The sequence below is a fragment of the Athene cunicularia genome, unplaced genomic scaffold (assembly GCF_003259725.1).
Source record: "Athene cunicularia isolate RWA unplaced genomic scaffold, athCun1 SCF_2, whole genome shotgun sequence".
Taxonomy (NCBI): Eukaryota; Metazoa; Chordata; class Aves; order Strigiformes; family Strigidae; genus Athene; species Athene cunicularia.
This window is the reverse complement of record NW_020799266.1, coordinates 1007397-1024901: the sequence shown is the minus strand read 5'-3', so window position 1 is coordinate 1024901 and position 17505 is coordinate 1007397. Positions and strand designations below refer to the sequence as shown.

Here is a 17505-nt window from a genome sequence, read left to right as displayed (position 1 = left end):
GAAAGAACATGAAGTATGAGCATTAAATCATACTTGCATGTTATGTTGGCTTATCTCTGTAACCAAGAGTTGCATAGGTAGGGCTTTGATCTGAATCTGCATGCATCTCTTCTGTATTCTTGAGCTTTGTTTATACAGCAAGTGTCATGCCTACATGTCTGTAATGTAGGCTTATTAAAGATGCAGTTCAGTATAGAGTTTGAGCGAGGCATGACTTACCCTTCTGACACGTTTGGATATCAACAAAGTATGGGCATACATAGCTCTTACATGGGAGAACTTTGGGGGGGCAGAATTCAACGCCTGCTATACTTGCCATATATCTCTTGGCTTAAATTTGAATTTTGGATATGCTGCATGTCCAAATCCAAGCCGTGTTGTTTGGTTTTTAAAAACACTTGGTCTTAAAAGACCTGTCCTGTGCACAGTGTTTTGCAACTCTGATCTCACAACTATGTTATTAACTCTCCAGTTCTGAAAGTTTTATTTTGCTTACTAAGCTTTTGAAACCTGGTTCAGAAACTCTGTTACCTTGACTGGTGGTCTGTGTTTATTTCTGTTTTCAGGGTTTGAACCAAAATTTGTGAGAGCTGGGGGCTTATTTTCTTTTAGTAAGGCTTATACACCTCTGTGGGTATGGATTTGTGGAGGACTTCTCTTTTTCTCCTGCTACTTTCACCTGCTGCTGTGTGAACAGGACCACTCTGTGGTGTGGTTACAGTGCAGTCCTTTTATGTGTATGTAAAACTTTACATTTGCTGATACTTGCTTTTCCCAGTACTAGACCTTCAGAGGTCCAAGCTTTTCTTGTATGTACTCTTGTTTCTGTATTGGCACTTAAACACAGGTAGAAGTCTCTTGCTTGATCAGAGGGCTGGCTTTGATTTCTGTGCTCAGTACTAAACACACCAGTCAATTCATGGGCCTGCATTTGCTTCTCAAAGAGCAGTATTGCTTTGGAAAGTATTTAGTTTTGGAGCTCTATTTACCTGCCTTTCATGGCAGTGGCTTGGGCCCTGAAATGCTACTTCAGGACTTTCAGGCTGTTGGGATGTGATGCCAGTCCTGTTGAAGAGGAAAAAAAAAAGTTGTGCCAGCGGAGTAGTCAATGCAGAGTCTGCTTCTTGCCAAAGTACAAAGTGAATTTTGCTTCTTTAGAGGTCTTTCCAAAGGTTGCTTTTTTCTATCTGGAATTGCGTTTTGGAAGTGCACTTCAATTCCTGGTGCAGTTGTCTGTCACCTCCTAGACTTAAACTCCAGGGAGTACAGTGAGTACTTTTGGTGCTTGACATAGTTCTTAGGAAGAAGTTGTGTGTCAGAGCTGTCATGAAAGGCTTGTGACAGTGTTTGTGGGCCTCAGAGCAGTAAAGGGGGAGAGCTCTGGCCATCAAGTAGTGCCTCTATGCATGCTGATAGGTCTTTTGGTATATGGTGCTGGAGTTGAGGGAATGGAGTGGGACAGTTCAGTAGTGCACTCCTAAATGGAGAGATCCCAGAGAGGCTATGTAGTGATGTAGATGCACACACTGTCCCAGCTGAATTGAGGTCTTGAGACTTCTTGTATTGGAGCTTTTAAACTGTTCAGTGCTGGCTAGCCTCAGACATCTCTTACTGAGAAGAGGTCCTATGACTCTGCACTGGATGCCTGCAGTGGGCAAATGATGATACTTCTTGTCTCATAATGACACCTCTTCAAGTGCTGTCTGTGTGAGTAAAATGGGTATGAACAGACTCTTGATTCTGGTTGAGGCTCTTGAGTATTGAAAACAAGTATTCTTACAGTGTTGTGCTACCCTCTTAAGGCTTAGATTGTCAGTTCCATGACTTTAATTGCTTATGTGTCAGGACTTTGTCTCGGTACTGAAAAGATGGAACCTCACAGCTGTTGTCCTTCATAGTACTGGTTCTTCTAGATGCTTCCTTTCAGCATTGCTTTGTCTGCAGTACATTTGTCCCTTTGTTCTCCAAGAGAGAGGGGGTTTACAGCAATTCCAATATGGCTATATAGGAAAGGAGAAGGGACACAAACTAATCCAGGACTGAGAAATAGGAACTCCTTCAGTCAGCACTCTGATTCTGAATTTCCATATATTTACCTCTTCCCAGAAGAGGATGGTTTTACACTTTTGTCTACAAAACCCCCATTTTCATGTTATTAGCTGTGCTCTGACTGCAGTAGTCTGAAGTTGCCAGTCATTGCTAACCCCTCTCTGTTGAGAGTTTTGCTGTTTGAGCTTTTTGACTGTCACTTGGGTTCATATCAAAACTAATGCCAGCAGTTTGGGCATCCTGTGGAGGTTTTCCCTTACTGTTTAGACAGTGTGTTGTGGCCTTGAGAGTCACGAGGTCATTATTCCTTTTGAATTGAGCTGAAAAACTTGTTTTGGCCTCCCAATGTGTTGCAAGAAGTTGTGTCTGATTTCAGCTTGTTTTTCACAGTCTGTTAGATAAATCGGTACTAGTTGGGGATTTCTTACAGGATCAGTTAGCTGTCTTGAAAACCTTTGGAGTCGCTTAAATGCTTCCTCTGGTTTGAAGGAGGATGTGTTGGATCATCCTTGAACACTGGTGTTTATATTCTTTCTCAGGCCTTAGCCAGGCTTCAGCTGTTGAACTTTCATTTTGTATATCCTCCCATAGTATGTTTTCTTGATAATCAAGTCTGAATTTCTTTTATGTTACCTCTACCTTTTGACATGTTCACAGGCTTTTTGGTGCATGTGTATGGATATGCTGTATTATTCCTCTTACATATAGATCTGTGAGGACTTGTGCCTCCTGATGGGGCATGGTTGCTCAGTGTATTGAAGGCTAGGTACTGTCCTGGTTTCAGCTGCGATAGAGTTAATCTTCTTCCTAGTAGCTGGTACAGTATTCCATTTTGAATTTAGTATGAGAATCTTGATAAAACACAGATGGTTTTAGTTGTTGCTAAGTACTGTTTATACTAAGTCAAGGATTTTTCAGCTTTTCATGCCCCTCCTTGCTGGAAGGACATGAAAAGTTGGGAGGGGACACAGCCAGGACAGCAGACCCAAACTGGCCAAAGGAATATTCCATATGATATGATGTTATGTCCAGTATGTAAACTGGGGAGAGGGGGCTGGCCAGGAGGAGTGGATTGCTGCTCAGGGACTGGCTGAGCATTTGTCATGGGTGGTGGGCAGGTGCACTGGGTGTCATTTGTTTGTCTTAGGTTTTATTTCACTCTTTTTGTTGTCTTAATTATTATTTTATTTCAATTATTAAACTGTTCTTATCTCAACCCATGAGTTCTACTTTTGTTTTCCTTTTCAATTCTCTGCCCCATCTCACTGGGGGTGGGTAGAGGAGTGAGAGTGGCTTTGTGGTGCTTAGTTTCCAGTTGGGTTTAAACCACAACAGGTACAAATGTCGGAGGAAGGAAGCTTCCACTGTCAATGTGCACTACTCTGAACTGTTGAGAACCTATGAACCTTTCTTTTTTGAAATGGCCAGTGCTGTGTTTTGTATCTGAAAGGAAGGTGCTATCAGGGAGGGGGCTGTCATAGTTTGTGGGTAGATGTAGCACAGCTTCCAGTAGGCTTACTGTTCCAGTCAAGAGCACTGAACATATGTTTGCTGATGTTGGTTGTTTCAGAAAGAGAAGATTTGTTCAGATTTTGCAGTATGTTACCCAGGAGCTGGCTGAGGGCTCCAGTTAACTCACACTGGCTCTCAACCAGGCAGAAATTTGATCTCATTGTCAGGTACGTTTTTCTTGATAAATCAGCATCTCTTCCTATCAGTGAGTCTTTAGAAGGTGAGGTGGGATAGGTGCAGATGATACTGGTGCATGGTTCTGGGATGATGGTTCTGGTGGAGAAGGTTCCTCCTTTTACTGGGTATGAAGCAGGGAACAGTCTTGCATCATTGAGTTAGTTGGCTCTTGCCCCTTGGACTGGTCTCCCTAGTGGGAGAAAGTTAATGGATTATGTTTACCAGGGGTGGTTATCTGCATGGACTGGATTTTTAGTTTAATATGGAGTCAGTGCTCTGCCATTCTGTTAGCTTCCCTCTTGATCAGTGAGGATCTGGACAAGCCCTAGGTGTGTCCTTCTGGCTAGTCTCTTGTTGAGAAGACCTGGGAATTGCTACCCCTGTTTTTGCTGCGCTCTGTAGGGAACTGGATACTGATTTTTGTCATCACCTGTACTTAATGATATCCAGTTGCTGAGATACCGAAGAAGAAACTATGTTTAATAGAACTATGTTGTTACAGGTGGAAAGGCTGTGTACCTAAACATGAAACATGCTGACTGTCACACAAAAGTAGTTACTTCCTTTCTAGGAATCTGGTAACCAGAAATATCTCTAAGTATCTCCTGTTTGTCTTCCTTTCCTCCACAGCCTTTGCTGTGTGTGCTTTGAGAATATGTTGGGATGAACTAGTTTGAGGCATGTGACATTGAGTGTTAGGCAAGGCCTTAGAGACTTACACTGCAACCGCAGATTAGCGTGGCCTATTTATAGCTCTTTTTGAACGAGTCATAACTGGTCATGTCTCAGATCTGCTGAAGAATTTTAGTTGTAGGTAGCTTTTCTTCTTTGTAGGATTGTAGAATGATGGTGTTGCATTTAAGTCTTAATTCTGACATGTCTGGGTTTTATTTTTAGCATTAGGCTTGATTCTTTCAAGATACCATTTCTTTCTACCACTTGTTTTATCTTTTCAATTGTGATTTATCTGGTAAAGAATACTTGTGGATTTGGGTTTTTTCTTCAGCCCTTTGTTCAGGAATTCAGTGGGACCTTGCCTTTTTTCCACAAATAACTGAAAACACGAAGAAGTGAAGATCTTCTCCTGGTGCTTTTATCTTGGAGAGGAAAAACAATACTTGGGATAGTGAAATATGCTATGATTCTGAAATACTTGCTGAAGTTACAGATTACCAATGCAATTAAAGAAATGCATAGTTCATATGGTCTTCCTGATCAGAAACCACTAAATTTGACGCATCTCATCCTTCTAATATACTGAGAGATTTTTATTTGAAAGTCCCAGGATTTTGCAGATGAAATTTAATTTAGAGAATCTAAAATTTAAATTGGGTTTTGTGTGCCTGCTAGGCTTTTGCTGTTACACTGGGAAGATGATTCATCATGCCTGTTGATGTTTATCTCGGAGAGAAGTGAGTGTATTAACCTCCAGGTGTTACTCCTGATGAGAGAGAGCTGAAGCTATCAGTTTTGTGAATGTGTAAAATTTCTAGGTGTAGGGAAGGTTTCTCTGACTTCTTGATCTCTAGTTATATTTTTTTCTACCCCAGACGAAGAACTCCGTAGTTGTCTCCTGTTCTGCAGCCGGTGTTTGCCTTTGCTGTTGAGTTTTGGGATTCATCCTGTGCTGAGCTCTTAGTAATTCTGTAGCATCTTTATTGATTATACAACTGATACATGAAATAAGATTGCAGAAACTAAAGTTTGTTAGGTGTAGTTACTTGGCTCCCCATCACACTTGATCAAGCAGATCTTCAGATATTTTGCTTTTTATCATGCAGAAGGTTCAATTTGTGTAATGTTTTGTACTGTAGTTAAGCATCTGAAACAGCTTACTTTATTCTTAATTGAAATATTTTAATTACCTTTTGACCCCAGGTATCCAGCTCACATTGAAGAAATCGATTATGAAGAAGGAAAAGTACTTATCCATTTCAAACGCTGGAACCATAGATACGATGAATGGTTTTGTTGGGACAGTCCTTATTTGCGTCCCTTAGAGAAAATACAGTTAAGAAAAGAAGGATTACACGAGGAAGAAGGTTGTTCAGTAAGTAGAAAATAGAGGACACTTGAGTATGTAACAATTCAATGTGCAGTTGTATGAATTATGACCATTAAAATGCTTCACTGTTGCTTTGTTGCTCGCTGTGTAAGTTTTATGATTTATTTTAAATAGGGGAAAACTAGTTGTCTTGATGTTATAATGAAGTTTTATATTTCAGTAATTCACAGATGAAAACACTTCTAACTACTGTCTTGTAGGGATTTCATATAAATGATCAGGTATTGGCTTGCTGGTCCGATTGTCGCTTCTATCCAGCCAAAGTTACTTCTGTTAACAAAGATGGTAAGGAATCGCTTTTGGTTTTGTCATTCTTTTTAGTAATGCATTTCTAATTGTTTTCTAACCTTTTTGCTTAGGCAGAGATAGTATGACAGACAGAAGACAACTGTGGAAGGTTTTATTTTTGATCGTCTGCCATCAACTTTAACCTAACCTCTTATCCTTTTCATGAGATAAAAGAGCTTTCTGCAGGGATATTCAGTCAGTAATTGCTTATAGTATATATTTGGGAAAAGTTGTTTATTCTTAGGTTTATTGTCAAGAGATGCATGTAACTGCAATAAAACTAGTGTCAGAGCTGCAAAAACCCTTTATAAATAGGAAAAAAAAAAAGCATGGCCATGCTTCTGCTTTTGAATATCGGTGAGGAACCATGAAGGACTTGTTCTGGTGCTGTGCTTTCTTTAGATTGGCTATATGTTGTAAGATCAGTGAGAAAGTCTGTCTAATTATCTGTTGGAATATTCCACCAAAAACATTTTGGGGTTTTGTGACAAAAGTATATCTAAGGAGCTAAGTTTAGACATGCACCTTTATGCTTACCATAATTGGTACCTTCACTGTTTCTCTTACCTGGACTGTGATAATACCTCTGCTGTTGAAGTTTCTACATAAGGCAGCTTTTATCCAGAGCAAAATATACAGCTAGAGTACTGGAGCTGTTAGCAAATGCTCTGTTAAATAACTTCTGATCTTTAAACTCTTACACTTTATTTTCAAATTTTAGGTACATACACTGTGAAATTTTATGATGGTGTAGTTCAGACTGTCAAAAACATTCATGTCAAAGCTTTTTCCAAAGATCACGTAAGTACTATGTTTGTGCTACTAGTGTATTCTAAAACTGACAGTTCAAGTAGCTAGATTTGGTGAATTATAAAACATTAAATGAATGAAACATCTCTATTGCTCACATACATCTGAAATAAAATCCATTAAAATGAAGAGGTTCTGCAAATCTTCATGGTATGATTTGCAAAAAAGCTTTTGGGCTCATGTTCTCACAAATGTGCCTTGAACTAAAGAAGGTGTAGGCTTATAAATAAAACAGTTTTTTCTAAAACTCACTGGAAGATTCAAAGTGTACATATTAAAGCTTGTGGCTGGCTATTGAAACACATTGTGGTTGTTTCACCTGCTTGTTCACCTGTTTGAGATTAGTTTAAATACATGCAGCTTGAAAATTAAGGGGTGCAAACTATGGCGTGGACATAAGCTTGCTTGTCTTGAGACTTAAGGAAGCTGTCTAGTAATCTTTCACCTCACAACTTTGAAAAGGTGGTTTGGCTGTTCTACCAACCCTTCACCTCCTCAGAGCTGTGGGTTCAACCTTGAGCTTGTGATAGAAGGTAGTAGTGAGCCATTCTGAGGAGGATTTTTGTCCTAGTCATGGTGAGGAGGAGGAAGTTCTGCTTTTTACTTTAGTTTTCACATATAGTTGCTCTGTAGCAAAGGCTGACAAGTTCTCGTGTAGCAAGTACTTCTAAAATTACCTGTTTCAGAAAAATTTTCGTTACAGGAATGGTTTTAAGTTTGAGATCTTGCCACACGTTCCTGTTTGGTAGCTCTAAGCCTGTGTTTAGTCGTGCCTTCTGCTTTTAGTTTTCTAGATAGTTTGAGCAAAGAAATTGAATCTCTCCCCCCAACAGAACTGTATGAATGGGTACAATTTTGATCTGTCATTGTTGTGAAGAGGCATGCCATTCCTTGAGGGTCTCCAGATTTGTATATCTGCCAGGCAGGGAGGGAAAACGATTTCAGATTTGCCACAAAGTGCTCTTAATAGCTTTCAAATGGTAATAATTACGCCTGGTTTGAGGGTTGACTAATACTCACAAGGGAACTACACAAAGAATCTTCATTGCTATGAGAAATATATCTATCATATTTAACCTTAAATACATGAAGTTGAACAATCTTCATAAGAAAGGTAAAATATTTTGTCACTACTCTACCCTTTAGGGAGTTTCATGTTTCTGCATAGCTTTGGGTAGATTTTGAAAGGAGTTTTAAGCTTCTCCATTTAACCACTGGCCAGGAAGATTTCTTTCTCTTAACTCAAGAGATAAATTGCACTAGAACATTCTGTTCTGTCCTTCAGGATAAAAAAGAATAAAGGGAGAATTTCCTAGTGAGCTCTGTTTACACAATCAGAAATAAAATTATTAAAAAAATACTTGAGCCACTCCAAGAGATCAGGATTCAACGTGAATGTAAAGTGTGGATTCAGATACAGCACCTAATGGAGCAGCAGATGAGACAGTGTCTTGTTCCTGTTAATCGGTAGGAGAGGCTGTAGCCACAGTGATATCATGGCTGCTATCTTAGCTGTTCTAAAACCAAAACAACCCAAATCCACCTGATTTCTGAAGGGAGCAATGTAAGCTGGTCAGCTTTTCTTTAATGACAGTGTTACTCTATCCCCATGTGGAGGGCATAACATGCTATATTGAACAGCAATGGTAAAATGCTAATGACCTGCATAGTGTGAATGTGCTTATACAGGGACATAGGTTTTAAGAGTTCAGTAACATCAAGAGAAATTCAGTCATACTGTATTGCTGATTCAGTTTCTTGAGAATAGTTTGATGAAGATGATTCATGTGTGTTCCAGTACCACATACTTGATTCATACTGGATGGTTGTATGAGCAGCACAACTGATGAAACCTAATGTCTGAGGGTCACTTTTTGAGTTTCCTTTACTATTGTTTGAGTCTCCACTGAAGCTTCTCCCATAGCTGTGGCATTTTAGGAATTTATACAAGACAGATTTTTGTGATGCCTGGTAAAAGTGGTGCACAGACACCTAGGAAGGTGAAAGGCTTTCCTCCACTTTCCCTTAGCTGTTCTCATGAAATATACAGCAATTTGATGTCACTAGAGTGATTTTATTTTTATCGCCTCTGTGCCAAGTGTGGTTGAAATAATATCATAGAGGGTAGAGTAGATTGCACATTCACCGTTTTGTTGCATCAAGATTATGTCTTAAGACTGTGGTATGAAAATGGAATCTTTAAAAGGTATCCGTTCATGTAAGCCACATACAGATAAGATTGGGGTGTGAAGAGGCAAGAAGTAGTGTAGTACAAGGAGATAGTCTTAAGTGTATTCTCAGAATTTTGTATAACTCAAATCAGCTGTTCAGATTTCTTTCACTGAAGAGGTATCGAAGTATTTAGCCTTTCTTGTCCTATGATCCTTGTTCAGAGTTTAAGCTTCTTGTGCCTTGCAGAACTATGGCTGGAAGGGAATATGGTTGCTTTTCAGTGCTTCAAGTTATTAAGCAACAGGAAGAGGGAAGTTAGTTCACCTAAAGGCAGTGTTGATGCATGACCAAATGTAAATTATTAATCCAGGTGCAAAGTTAGAAGGCTGCTTTTCATCAGAGCTGAGAAGTTCTGGGGCAGCCTCTAGCAGGATTGTTTGAAGGGGAAAAAAAATCAGAATACCCTCCAGGTGGTGTTAGTACAAAACCTGATCACAAAACAGAAAGGATATTGAGTAGCAGTGATCTGCTGATATAGGAGTGTTTTTTGTGGCTTGGTGTTATTGTATAAGAACTATGGGGAAATGAGATTACAGTTGAATATTGTATCAGAAACTTGATGGCCGGGGACTGTTAAGGATTTTTTCATGTCCTCTCATGCTGAACACAGATGACAGAAAGAGTTTAAAAGTTTTGTTTTTCAATTTAAATGTGTAAATTTTAACATCATGTGATTCCTGATTAAATTGGTGATTGCAGTCTTTTCTTTACTTAGGAAATACTTTACTTAGCAAGATTTAGGAACCCTAAAGATCATCTAGTTCCCACCCCCCCTGCCATGGGCAGGGACACCTTCCACTAGCCCAGGTTGCCTAAAGAACCGTCCAACCTGGCCTTGACCCCTTCCAGGGAGGGGGCAGCCACAGCTTCTCTGGGCAGCCTGTGCCAGTTTCTTATCACACTCAGTGAAGAATGTCTTTCTTATTTCTAATCTAAATCTACAGTTTTAAATCTTACAGTTTAAAACCATTACCCCTCATCCTATCACTACCCTCCATGGTGGTCCCTCGCCATCTTTCCTGTAGCCCCTTTAAGAACTGGAAGGCCACTATAAGGTCTCCCTGGAGCCTTCTCCAGGGTGAACAATTCCCATCTCTTACCCCACTCAGTTGTGGAAAGAATGAATCTTTTGCACTGTCCTGTTGTAGAACTGTTTAAGGACCCATGCAGCAAGTACATCTAAGTTTTTTAATCTGTGGGTTACAATAGAGTATATGCTTTTATCCTTTGAAAAATTGGACAAGGATGCAAGTCTGCTAAATACAAAGCTGGGGGGAGGACTTTGAGATTGCAATAAATTAATTTTGTAATGTTATTCTCTTATTCTAGAATACTGTGGGTAATGCTAGTCCTAAGGAAAGAGGTAATGAAATTCCGTCATCTCCTGAAAAGCGGGAAAAATTTAAAGAACAGAGGAAAGCAACAGGTAATGCAAAGAAAGACAAGGATGAAAAGACATTGAAGACTGAAAAGAGAGTTAAGCAACCTGATAAGGAAGGAAAATTGATAGTCATCTCAGAAAAAGGCAAAGTCTCAGAAAAGAATATATCTAAGAATGGAAAAGAAGATAAAGAGAATATATCAGAGAATGATATGGAATATTCAGTAGATACACAAATTGAGAAGAAGCCTGAGAATGACAATGTAAAGAGTCCACAAGAAAACTCAAAAGAAACTAAACGAAAACGTGGAAGACCACCAATAACACCTCCAACAGGTATGTAGCTAAACTTAAATGTTCAGGCCATGTATCAGAACCCTTCTAAACTTTCCTTCAGAAATTATAAGTACTGTGTTTTTTCACAGCCTGAGTCTCTAGGAGCTTTGTTCAGGCTTGGTTAGGACAGCTGGGAGCATACTTGTTGGTCAAGTTTGGAGCTTCAGTGGTTTGATCAAAGATTAGATTTAGACAAGTAATCTTTGTGTATTATAAAACATGTCTGCAGTAGGTTTAAATGATAATATGTAGATTTTGGAAAGACAAGTATAACTATCTACGCAAGTCCAGTATTTTAAGTTGCGAGGCAGGGGAATTTGTTTTAAATAGTTTTGCAGCTTCATATCCACTCAATTTTTGTTCTCTGTCTACATATGTAGAGCCAGGTTCTCAGACGCTGCAGCCCATAACTTTGGAGTTAAGACGTCGGAAAATACCTAAAGGAGGTGAAATTCCATCAAAGCGTCCCAGGATTGAAAAAAACTCGTGTGAGTGTTTTTTGGTATTCAACTCTTAAGAGTGTTTGTACTTAAAAGTTCTTGAAGCTTAAGTGGAGAGGAAAACAAGTCTGTAATACTAACTTTGAACTGTGAAACAGATGGCTGAAATGCAGCACAGTGTTTTTCTTCGGTGTTGGGTTTTTTTTAAGTTGGCCATTAACACATAGCATCATCATGCTGAAATGCCCTCTTCAATCTTGGAAGCTGAGTTTGGGTAAAGGAGCCACAAGCTCTGAGTCGTGATGCAGAAGTTCATAGACATAGGGGAGACAGTGATTATATTGTCTCCAATACACAGAAAGTTATAAAAGCCTTTTTCTAGCTATAGAAACACTTTAGTTACTACATGGAGGATCTACCACACTGCTTAGCAAAGAACCTTTTTAATATTAGATAAATATTCATGTCACTCATTCTGATAGCTTCTACTTTATCTTGATATACTGTGTAGTGATGTTGAACTTGAGTGTGTTGTTGAGGAAAGAAAATGATCTCTGTAGTAGTATGAACGAGGAGATGAAGACCTGAAGAAGGCTGTCTTTCCCTTCCTTAGGATCACCAAGTCTTAAAACTTCAGTGAGCATGTGTTATACAGCTTAGGGTGCAAGTTGTTTGTGTGTCTGAATTGTCTTATCTAACTTCTGGTATTACTTATGTCTGTGGAATGATTGCTGTTTAAAGCAATGTTTTAGGAGTAAGATCTTGATTTGTATTCTTAGTTCAAACCTATTACTAAAAGAAAAAGCTGAAACATTTATAAGATAGGCATTTTCTCTTTTTTTATGCTTATTTGTAACTTAAGACTGTAGCTTTTACTGAGAGGTCTACTCACCAGGATTGTTTAGCTTCTGTTACTAACCTCTGTCCTTAAAAAAACACACTTTCAGACTGTCATGGGGAGGGAAGATAGTTCTAGTTTGTTTGTGAGCTATTTAGTAATCCTGTAACTGCATGGTACCATTAAATTTGTCTATTCCAGCTCAGGAAAAATTGAAGAGCTCTTCAGACAACCCTGAAAGAGACCAGATCAGGAGACGATCATCAAGGCTCTCATCTAGTATTAGTCATGAGATTTTAAATACAGATCATGTTACAACTTCAAGGGAAATTCAGCCTTTGAAAGATGCAGTATCTAACCAAAAGGAATCTGAGAAGGGTAAGCAGCTTCCTGGTATACTCTGAATTTATAGTGGCATGGCAGTCATCTAGTTGTTGGAGGCATTGTATTTTCACTTGCATAACGTGCAGGATCTCTATCTGCAATTAAAACCTCATTTCATCAGCAGTGCAGAGAAAACTCAGGGCAGCTGAGAAAGGTTAAAAACTTTCCTTGATTGCCTTTTGCTTTTGATCCCCTCTCCATCAGTAACACTGTTGTTTCCCTTGCATGGTAAGAGCTTTTCCAGTAGAGGGATAACTGGCTTGAGTAACTGGCCTTGCAAAAGGGGAGCTCTATAGGTTGTAAAGTAACCTAAAGGAAATGTGGCTGGGTTTTTTTTGGTGTGTTTGGTTTTTTTTGTTTTGGGTTTTTTTTGAGATGCAGGTTATGCTTGTGAAAATGAGTTTTAACACTCAATTGAAGAAGTAACCCAAATGCTAAGCTTACAGTTTAATTCTCTTGTTGAAGACTAAAAAAAAAAACAAAACAACATCAACCAGTATGCTTTTATACTTAGGCTGGTGGAGATAATGCTCCCTTTTTCTGCCAGGTGTTTTACTGCCTTTCCCTTTCAGGGGGATCTCTGATAATGGTTTGAGGAGACCTGTCCCATTTTAGGCTTTTATAAAGAGTTATCAGCCTGTGTGTTTCCAGGCAGCTCTAGAGGGTTGCTACAGCTGTGTTTGCAAAAACCTAATTTTGTGTTAATACAACAGTAAGCAGTCTAAGCATAGATGGATATTTGTCTCCACTTTGTAATGTGATGAAAACATGCTATACAAAAAAGATGTAGACAGTCTGGAGAGGGTCCAGAGAAGGGCCATAAAGATGGTCAAGGGACTGGGCAGCCTGCCATATGGGAAGAGGCTGAAAGAACTGGATTTTTTCAGCTGTGAGGAGAGAAGGCTTAGGCCAGGCCTTATCACCATGTTCCAGTATTTAAAGGGTGTCTGTAAAGGTGATGGAGACTCCCCTTTTACAAGGAGTCACATGGTAAAGAGAAGAGGTGATGGGTACATGTTACTCCTGGGGAGATTCCAATTGGACACAAGAAGAAAATTTTTCGCTATGAAGCAGTCAGTCACTGGAATAATCTCCCAGAGAACTGGTGGATTCCCCAACATTGGACACTTTTAAGATTCATCTGGACAGGGTGCTGGGCCATCTTGTCTCAGTTGTCCTTTTGCCAAGAAAGGTTGGACCAGATGATCCTTGAGGTCCTTTCCAACCTGGTATCCAGTGATTCTGTGATCAGTGTCTGGAATATGCTTTTGTGTGCACTTTACTCAGTGAAAATTTTTGCCTCCATTCTAGTCCAGTTAGAAATTCCTGTTGAATCTGACCAAAGTTTTGCTGAACAAGGATCTCCTGGAAACACATCACACAGCACAGCACTTAGTACGGATGCCAGTTTACAGGAAGAAAAAGTTGAAGAGACTGAGTCTTCCTCTGATACTGTCAGAACTCAAGAATCTTCTGCTGCTACAGGTTCAAATTTTGTTTTCATATTTAATATTGGTGTGTTTCTTAAGACAACTGATGCCAGGTGTTTTGTGCGTGTACAAGTGTCACTAGCAAAAATTGTATGTTCTTGCACTGCCAACTGTGGAGGTAAATGCATTTTTTATTCCTCACTGACTCAGTTTTGATCTTATGCTTTGGAGGTTGACAGCGACCTTCCAAAAAGTGGAAAGAATAATTTTTAAATGACTGGGTGTGATATCTTTAGGATGTGAATGGTGAAATTAACAAATGCTTGTTTTCAGGTTATAATTTAATGTTTGTAATTCTGGGTTAAGCAGGACTAACATTTTAAAAGATCAGGTTCTTTTGTCATTTTTGTGCTGCAGGTAGCATTGATGTTTGGTAATCCTGATTATGCATTTCTATATCCTTATCCTTTTATATTTAAGCCCTAGACTATTTAGAGGTTTTAGTGCAAATTATGAAATAGTTCAAACATTTCAGTGCCTGTCTCAAGAATGCATATGTTCTATTTTCTCTTAGCTCAGGACTGTACTTACCTTGCTTTTTCAAATTAAAATTTCCTATACAGATAGTAGACTGTGCCAAAACAGTGCTGTCCTGTGATTATTTTGCATAATTTTAATAGTCATATATGCAGCTAACTGGGGAAACTTGAATTACAAATTCCCTAGTTTATGCTCTATCAAAGAAGCTTAAAATTAAGAGCATTTAGAGGGATTTGCAGTTGCTCAGCTTCGCTAGAGTAGTGTGTATGTGCTCGCTTTCATCTTGTTTGTTGGTTTGATGTGCACCTTCAGTGCAGTGCAGGAAGGAATTTGCCTCTTTCCCTTTGCTCAGGTTTCATGTGCAAATGGTCTTCTGCTATTTAAAAAATTAGATCTTGCTCTCCTTGTGAACCAGGCTGATGATACATAACACCTGTATTGTAAGTATGGCATATCCAGAGTCCTTTCAGTTGATGTGTGTTGGGGCCATGCTTTTCCTTCCCTACATCCTGGTAGTGAATTCAGGAGATACGGAGTGGCTGCAGATTGGTTTTGTCGTCAGGCTCCTGTGTCCTTTTCAGTCTGTAAAGTACTCCTGGGTTTTGGTTTTTTTGTTTCGTATGTGGCTTTTAGCTGATGGGTTGTAGCTTGTTTTGGGTCATGAAAGCAAAATCAGTTTGGTTGTACCTCAACAGAACATTAATCTCTCCAATAGTAAGGAAATGCTACTGCTCTTTGTTTACATGAGCTATTGACAGTCTGCCTGTGAATCTCTGAATTAAAGGAAGGATGTAAAAAGTGTTGCTCCTTCCAGTGGCTATGAATTTGTTCCTCCCCCTCCTACAGCAGGTACAACCAATTTAATGTACACTTTAAAGTTTAAGTTGAATACTTCCTCTGAATAATTGCAGTGTAACATCGCTAGTTTCCTTAAGGTCATGTGCTGACAACTGGTCATGACCGAACTTGTCAGGTACTGCTGTAGTATTCTGCTCTCTGCGGTAGCTGAACTGGTATCCTGTCCAATACAAGTTGTGCTAGCAATGTTAACAGCTAGTGCTGTGCTTTGTAGTGCTTTTCTTTGGAATTTGAAGAAGTTCTGCTCCACGGTGTCCTTGAAACTGAACAGGTATCCTTGAATGTACTTTTGTTAACATGAACAGCCATGACCTCTTTGCAGGTTTTCACCCTGGAATAGCTTTTGTGGATGGCAGGGAGGGGCTGTCTACTGGAGCATCAAAGAAGTTGTTTGTTTTTTTTTTTTCCCCTTCATTGGATCTCTGGAAGATGTCCCTAGAGTTCTTAACAGTAAGAGTGCAGACACTTGTGAGAAGGTGCACAGGTACGCTGAACTGAATTGCTGTGAGGTGCAGTGTGCAGGACTTGTGCCTTGGAGACAGCTCGCTGAGAGACAGCAGGTCACAGCAGTTTTGAAAAGGGAAATAATTTTGAGTATGTCTGAAAATACTTCTCAGCCTCTGGAAAACTATTTAATAGAAGACAGTGTATGGCAGATCTCTCTACTACAGGGGACACAGTCACCTTTTGGAAATGCTTTATGTAGGAAAACAGTATGCTAAAATGCTTTTTAACGTTCTTGTTTTTCTTGAAGTGTGTGTTCTAGCTGACAACTGTTTAGCCTTTTATTTTGTAAATCCCTGCAAATTTTCAGTTTGAAGGGCAGCATTTTTAAGATGACACTTACCTTTTGTATAATGCTTTGGAGGTACTCAATTGAACTACAGATTGACAAAACTACAACTTTGTTTTATAAGGTCTGAGAATTTGGGGAATGGTTAATCTTGGCTTTTTGAAAGAACACACTGTATTAACAGAATGGAAAAGCTGTGTTAATGGTTACATCTGTTCTTCCAAACAATTAATGCAGTATTAAGAAGATGTCTGCTGCCATTACCTTTTGAAAAATAATCCAGAAGCAGTCACGGAATATTCTCAAGAATAAAGAATATTTTACTTGATACCATGACGTGTAATCACAACGCTTCGGGGGTTAGTGGCCAAATACTAATAAAAAATGCCTCCTGCAAGGGCATCTATTTTCTTACATAAGTACTCATTCAGGATGCAGAGCTTTTCAGGGTGTTTCACAATGTCTTGTTTCAAGTAACTGTGAAATCAAAGGTGTGTTCAATTTTACTGACGTGTGTGTGAACGGGAGTGTTGTAGCTGTATTGTCTTCTTCAGAGAAGGCTTCTTTTTAAAATATGTGGGAATCTGAGTTCAGGGCTATAATGTAGTCAGACTTAGTATGTACTCAGCAGTATGTGTTGGGGTTACAGCAAACAAATAATTTCTACTGACTACGAAAGAACAAATGGGCAAAACAACCTTGGTTGTGTAAAAACATTACTTCTCTATGTATTTGTTGCTGGTGGGGAAATCTTGTCTTCTGTGAAAAAACTTTAGAGAAATGATTGACAGATTTAAGGATTTAAGTTGAAACTAAAGTACCAGCTGTTTGTGTTTTTTTTTCTTTCCTCTACTTGCATATTTACGTTCTGCTTGAGATTGCAGATGCAGTGTAAAATTGCCTTGGTTTAACTAAACTCTTGAACTTGTAAATACCTGTTGGCGTGAGATGCTGTAAGGGAGGAAGTAGGGAGAGGAATGCACTTCTACATTTGAAATTTATAAGGTAGTATTTCTCAGTTCTGCTTTTTTGGCATTTGGGGAGTGTAATGTTGGTGGCAGGTAGATGGGGCAGGACACCGGTGTAATGCTGGTGCGTGATGAACCATCAGGAGTTTAAAAAACTGATCCCTTTGGATACCTTTTGCCATTATTACCACTTCCCTCTGACTTCCTAATACATTTATTGCTGAGCATTTGTAATTTGGGTTTAAACTCCAGCTGAATATGTAATACCTGCTTGTGTGGTGTCAGTCCCACTGATGTGGTGTGTGGGATGTGGCCTCCTCCTGAGTTTCCTGAATTGGATACAAGCAGTAAAGCTGTGGGAATGTGACTTGGTCACTAGCCTTCCCAGAGCCTGTGGTGTAGCT

General features: G+C 39.3%; 1 protein-coding gene across 6 annotated transcripts in view; it reads left to right on the top strand.

Moving 5' to 3' along the window:
- PHF20 (PHD finger protein 20) overlaps window positions 1-17505 on the top strand; it is a 72304-nt gene that overhangs the window by 13652 nt on the left and 41147 nt on the right. For all 6 annotated transcript variants that reach the window (XM_026867192.1, XM_026867196.1, XM_026867195.1 and 3 more), the window contains 7 exons: window positions 5617-5788; window positions 6004-6088; window positions 6813-6892; window positions 10463-10850; window positions 11231-11338; window positions 12330-12506; window positions 13824-13997. In XM_026867192.1, the coding sequence (XP_026722993.1) occupies window positions 5617-5788; window positions 6004-6088; window positions 6813-6892; window positions 10463-10850; window positions 11231-11338; window positions 12330-12506; window positions 13824-13997 (1184 nt within the window). The remainder of the gene's footprint in view (window positions 1-5616; window positions 5789-6003; window positions 6089-6812; window positions 6893-10462; window positions 10851-11230; window positions 11339-12329; window positions 12507-13823; window positions 13998-17505) is intronic.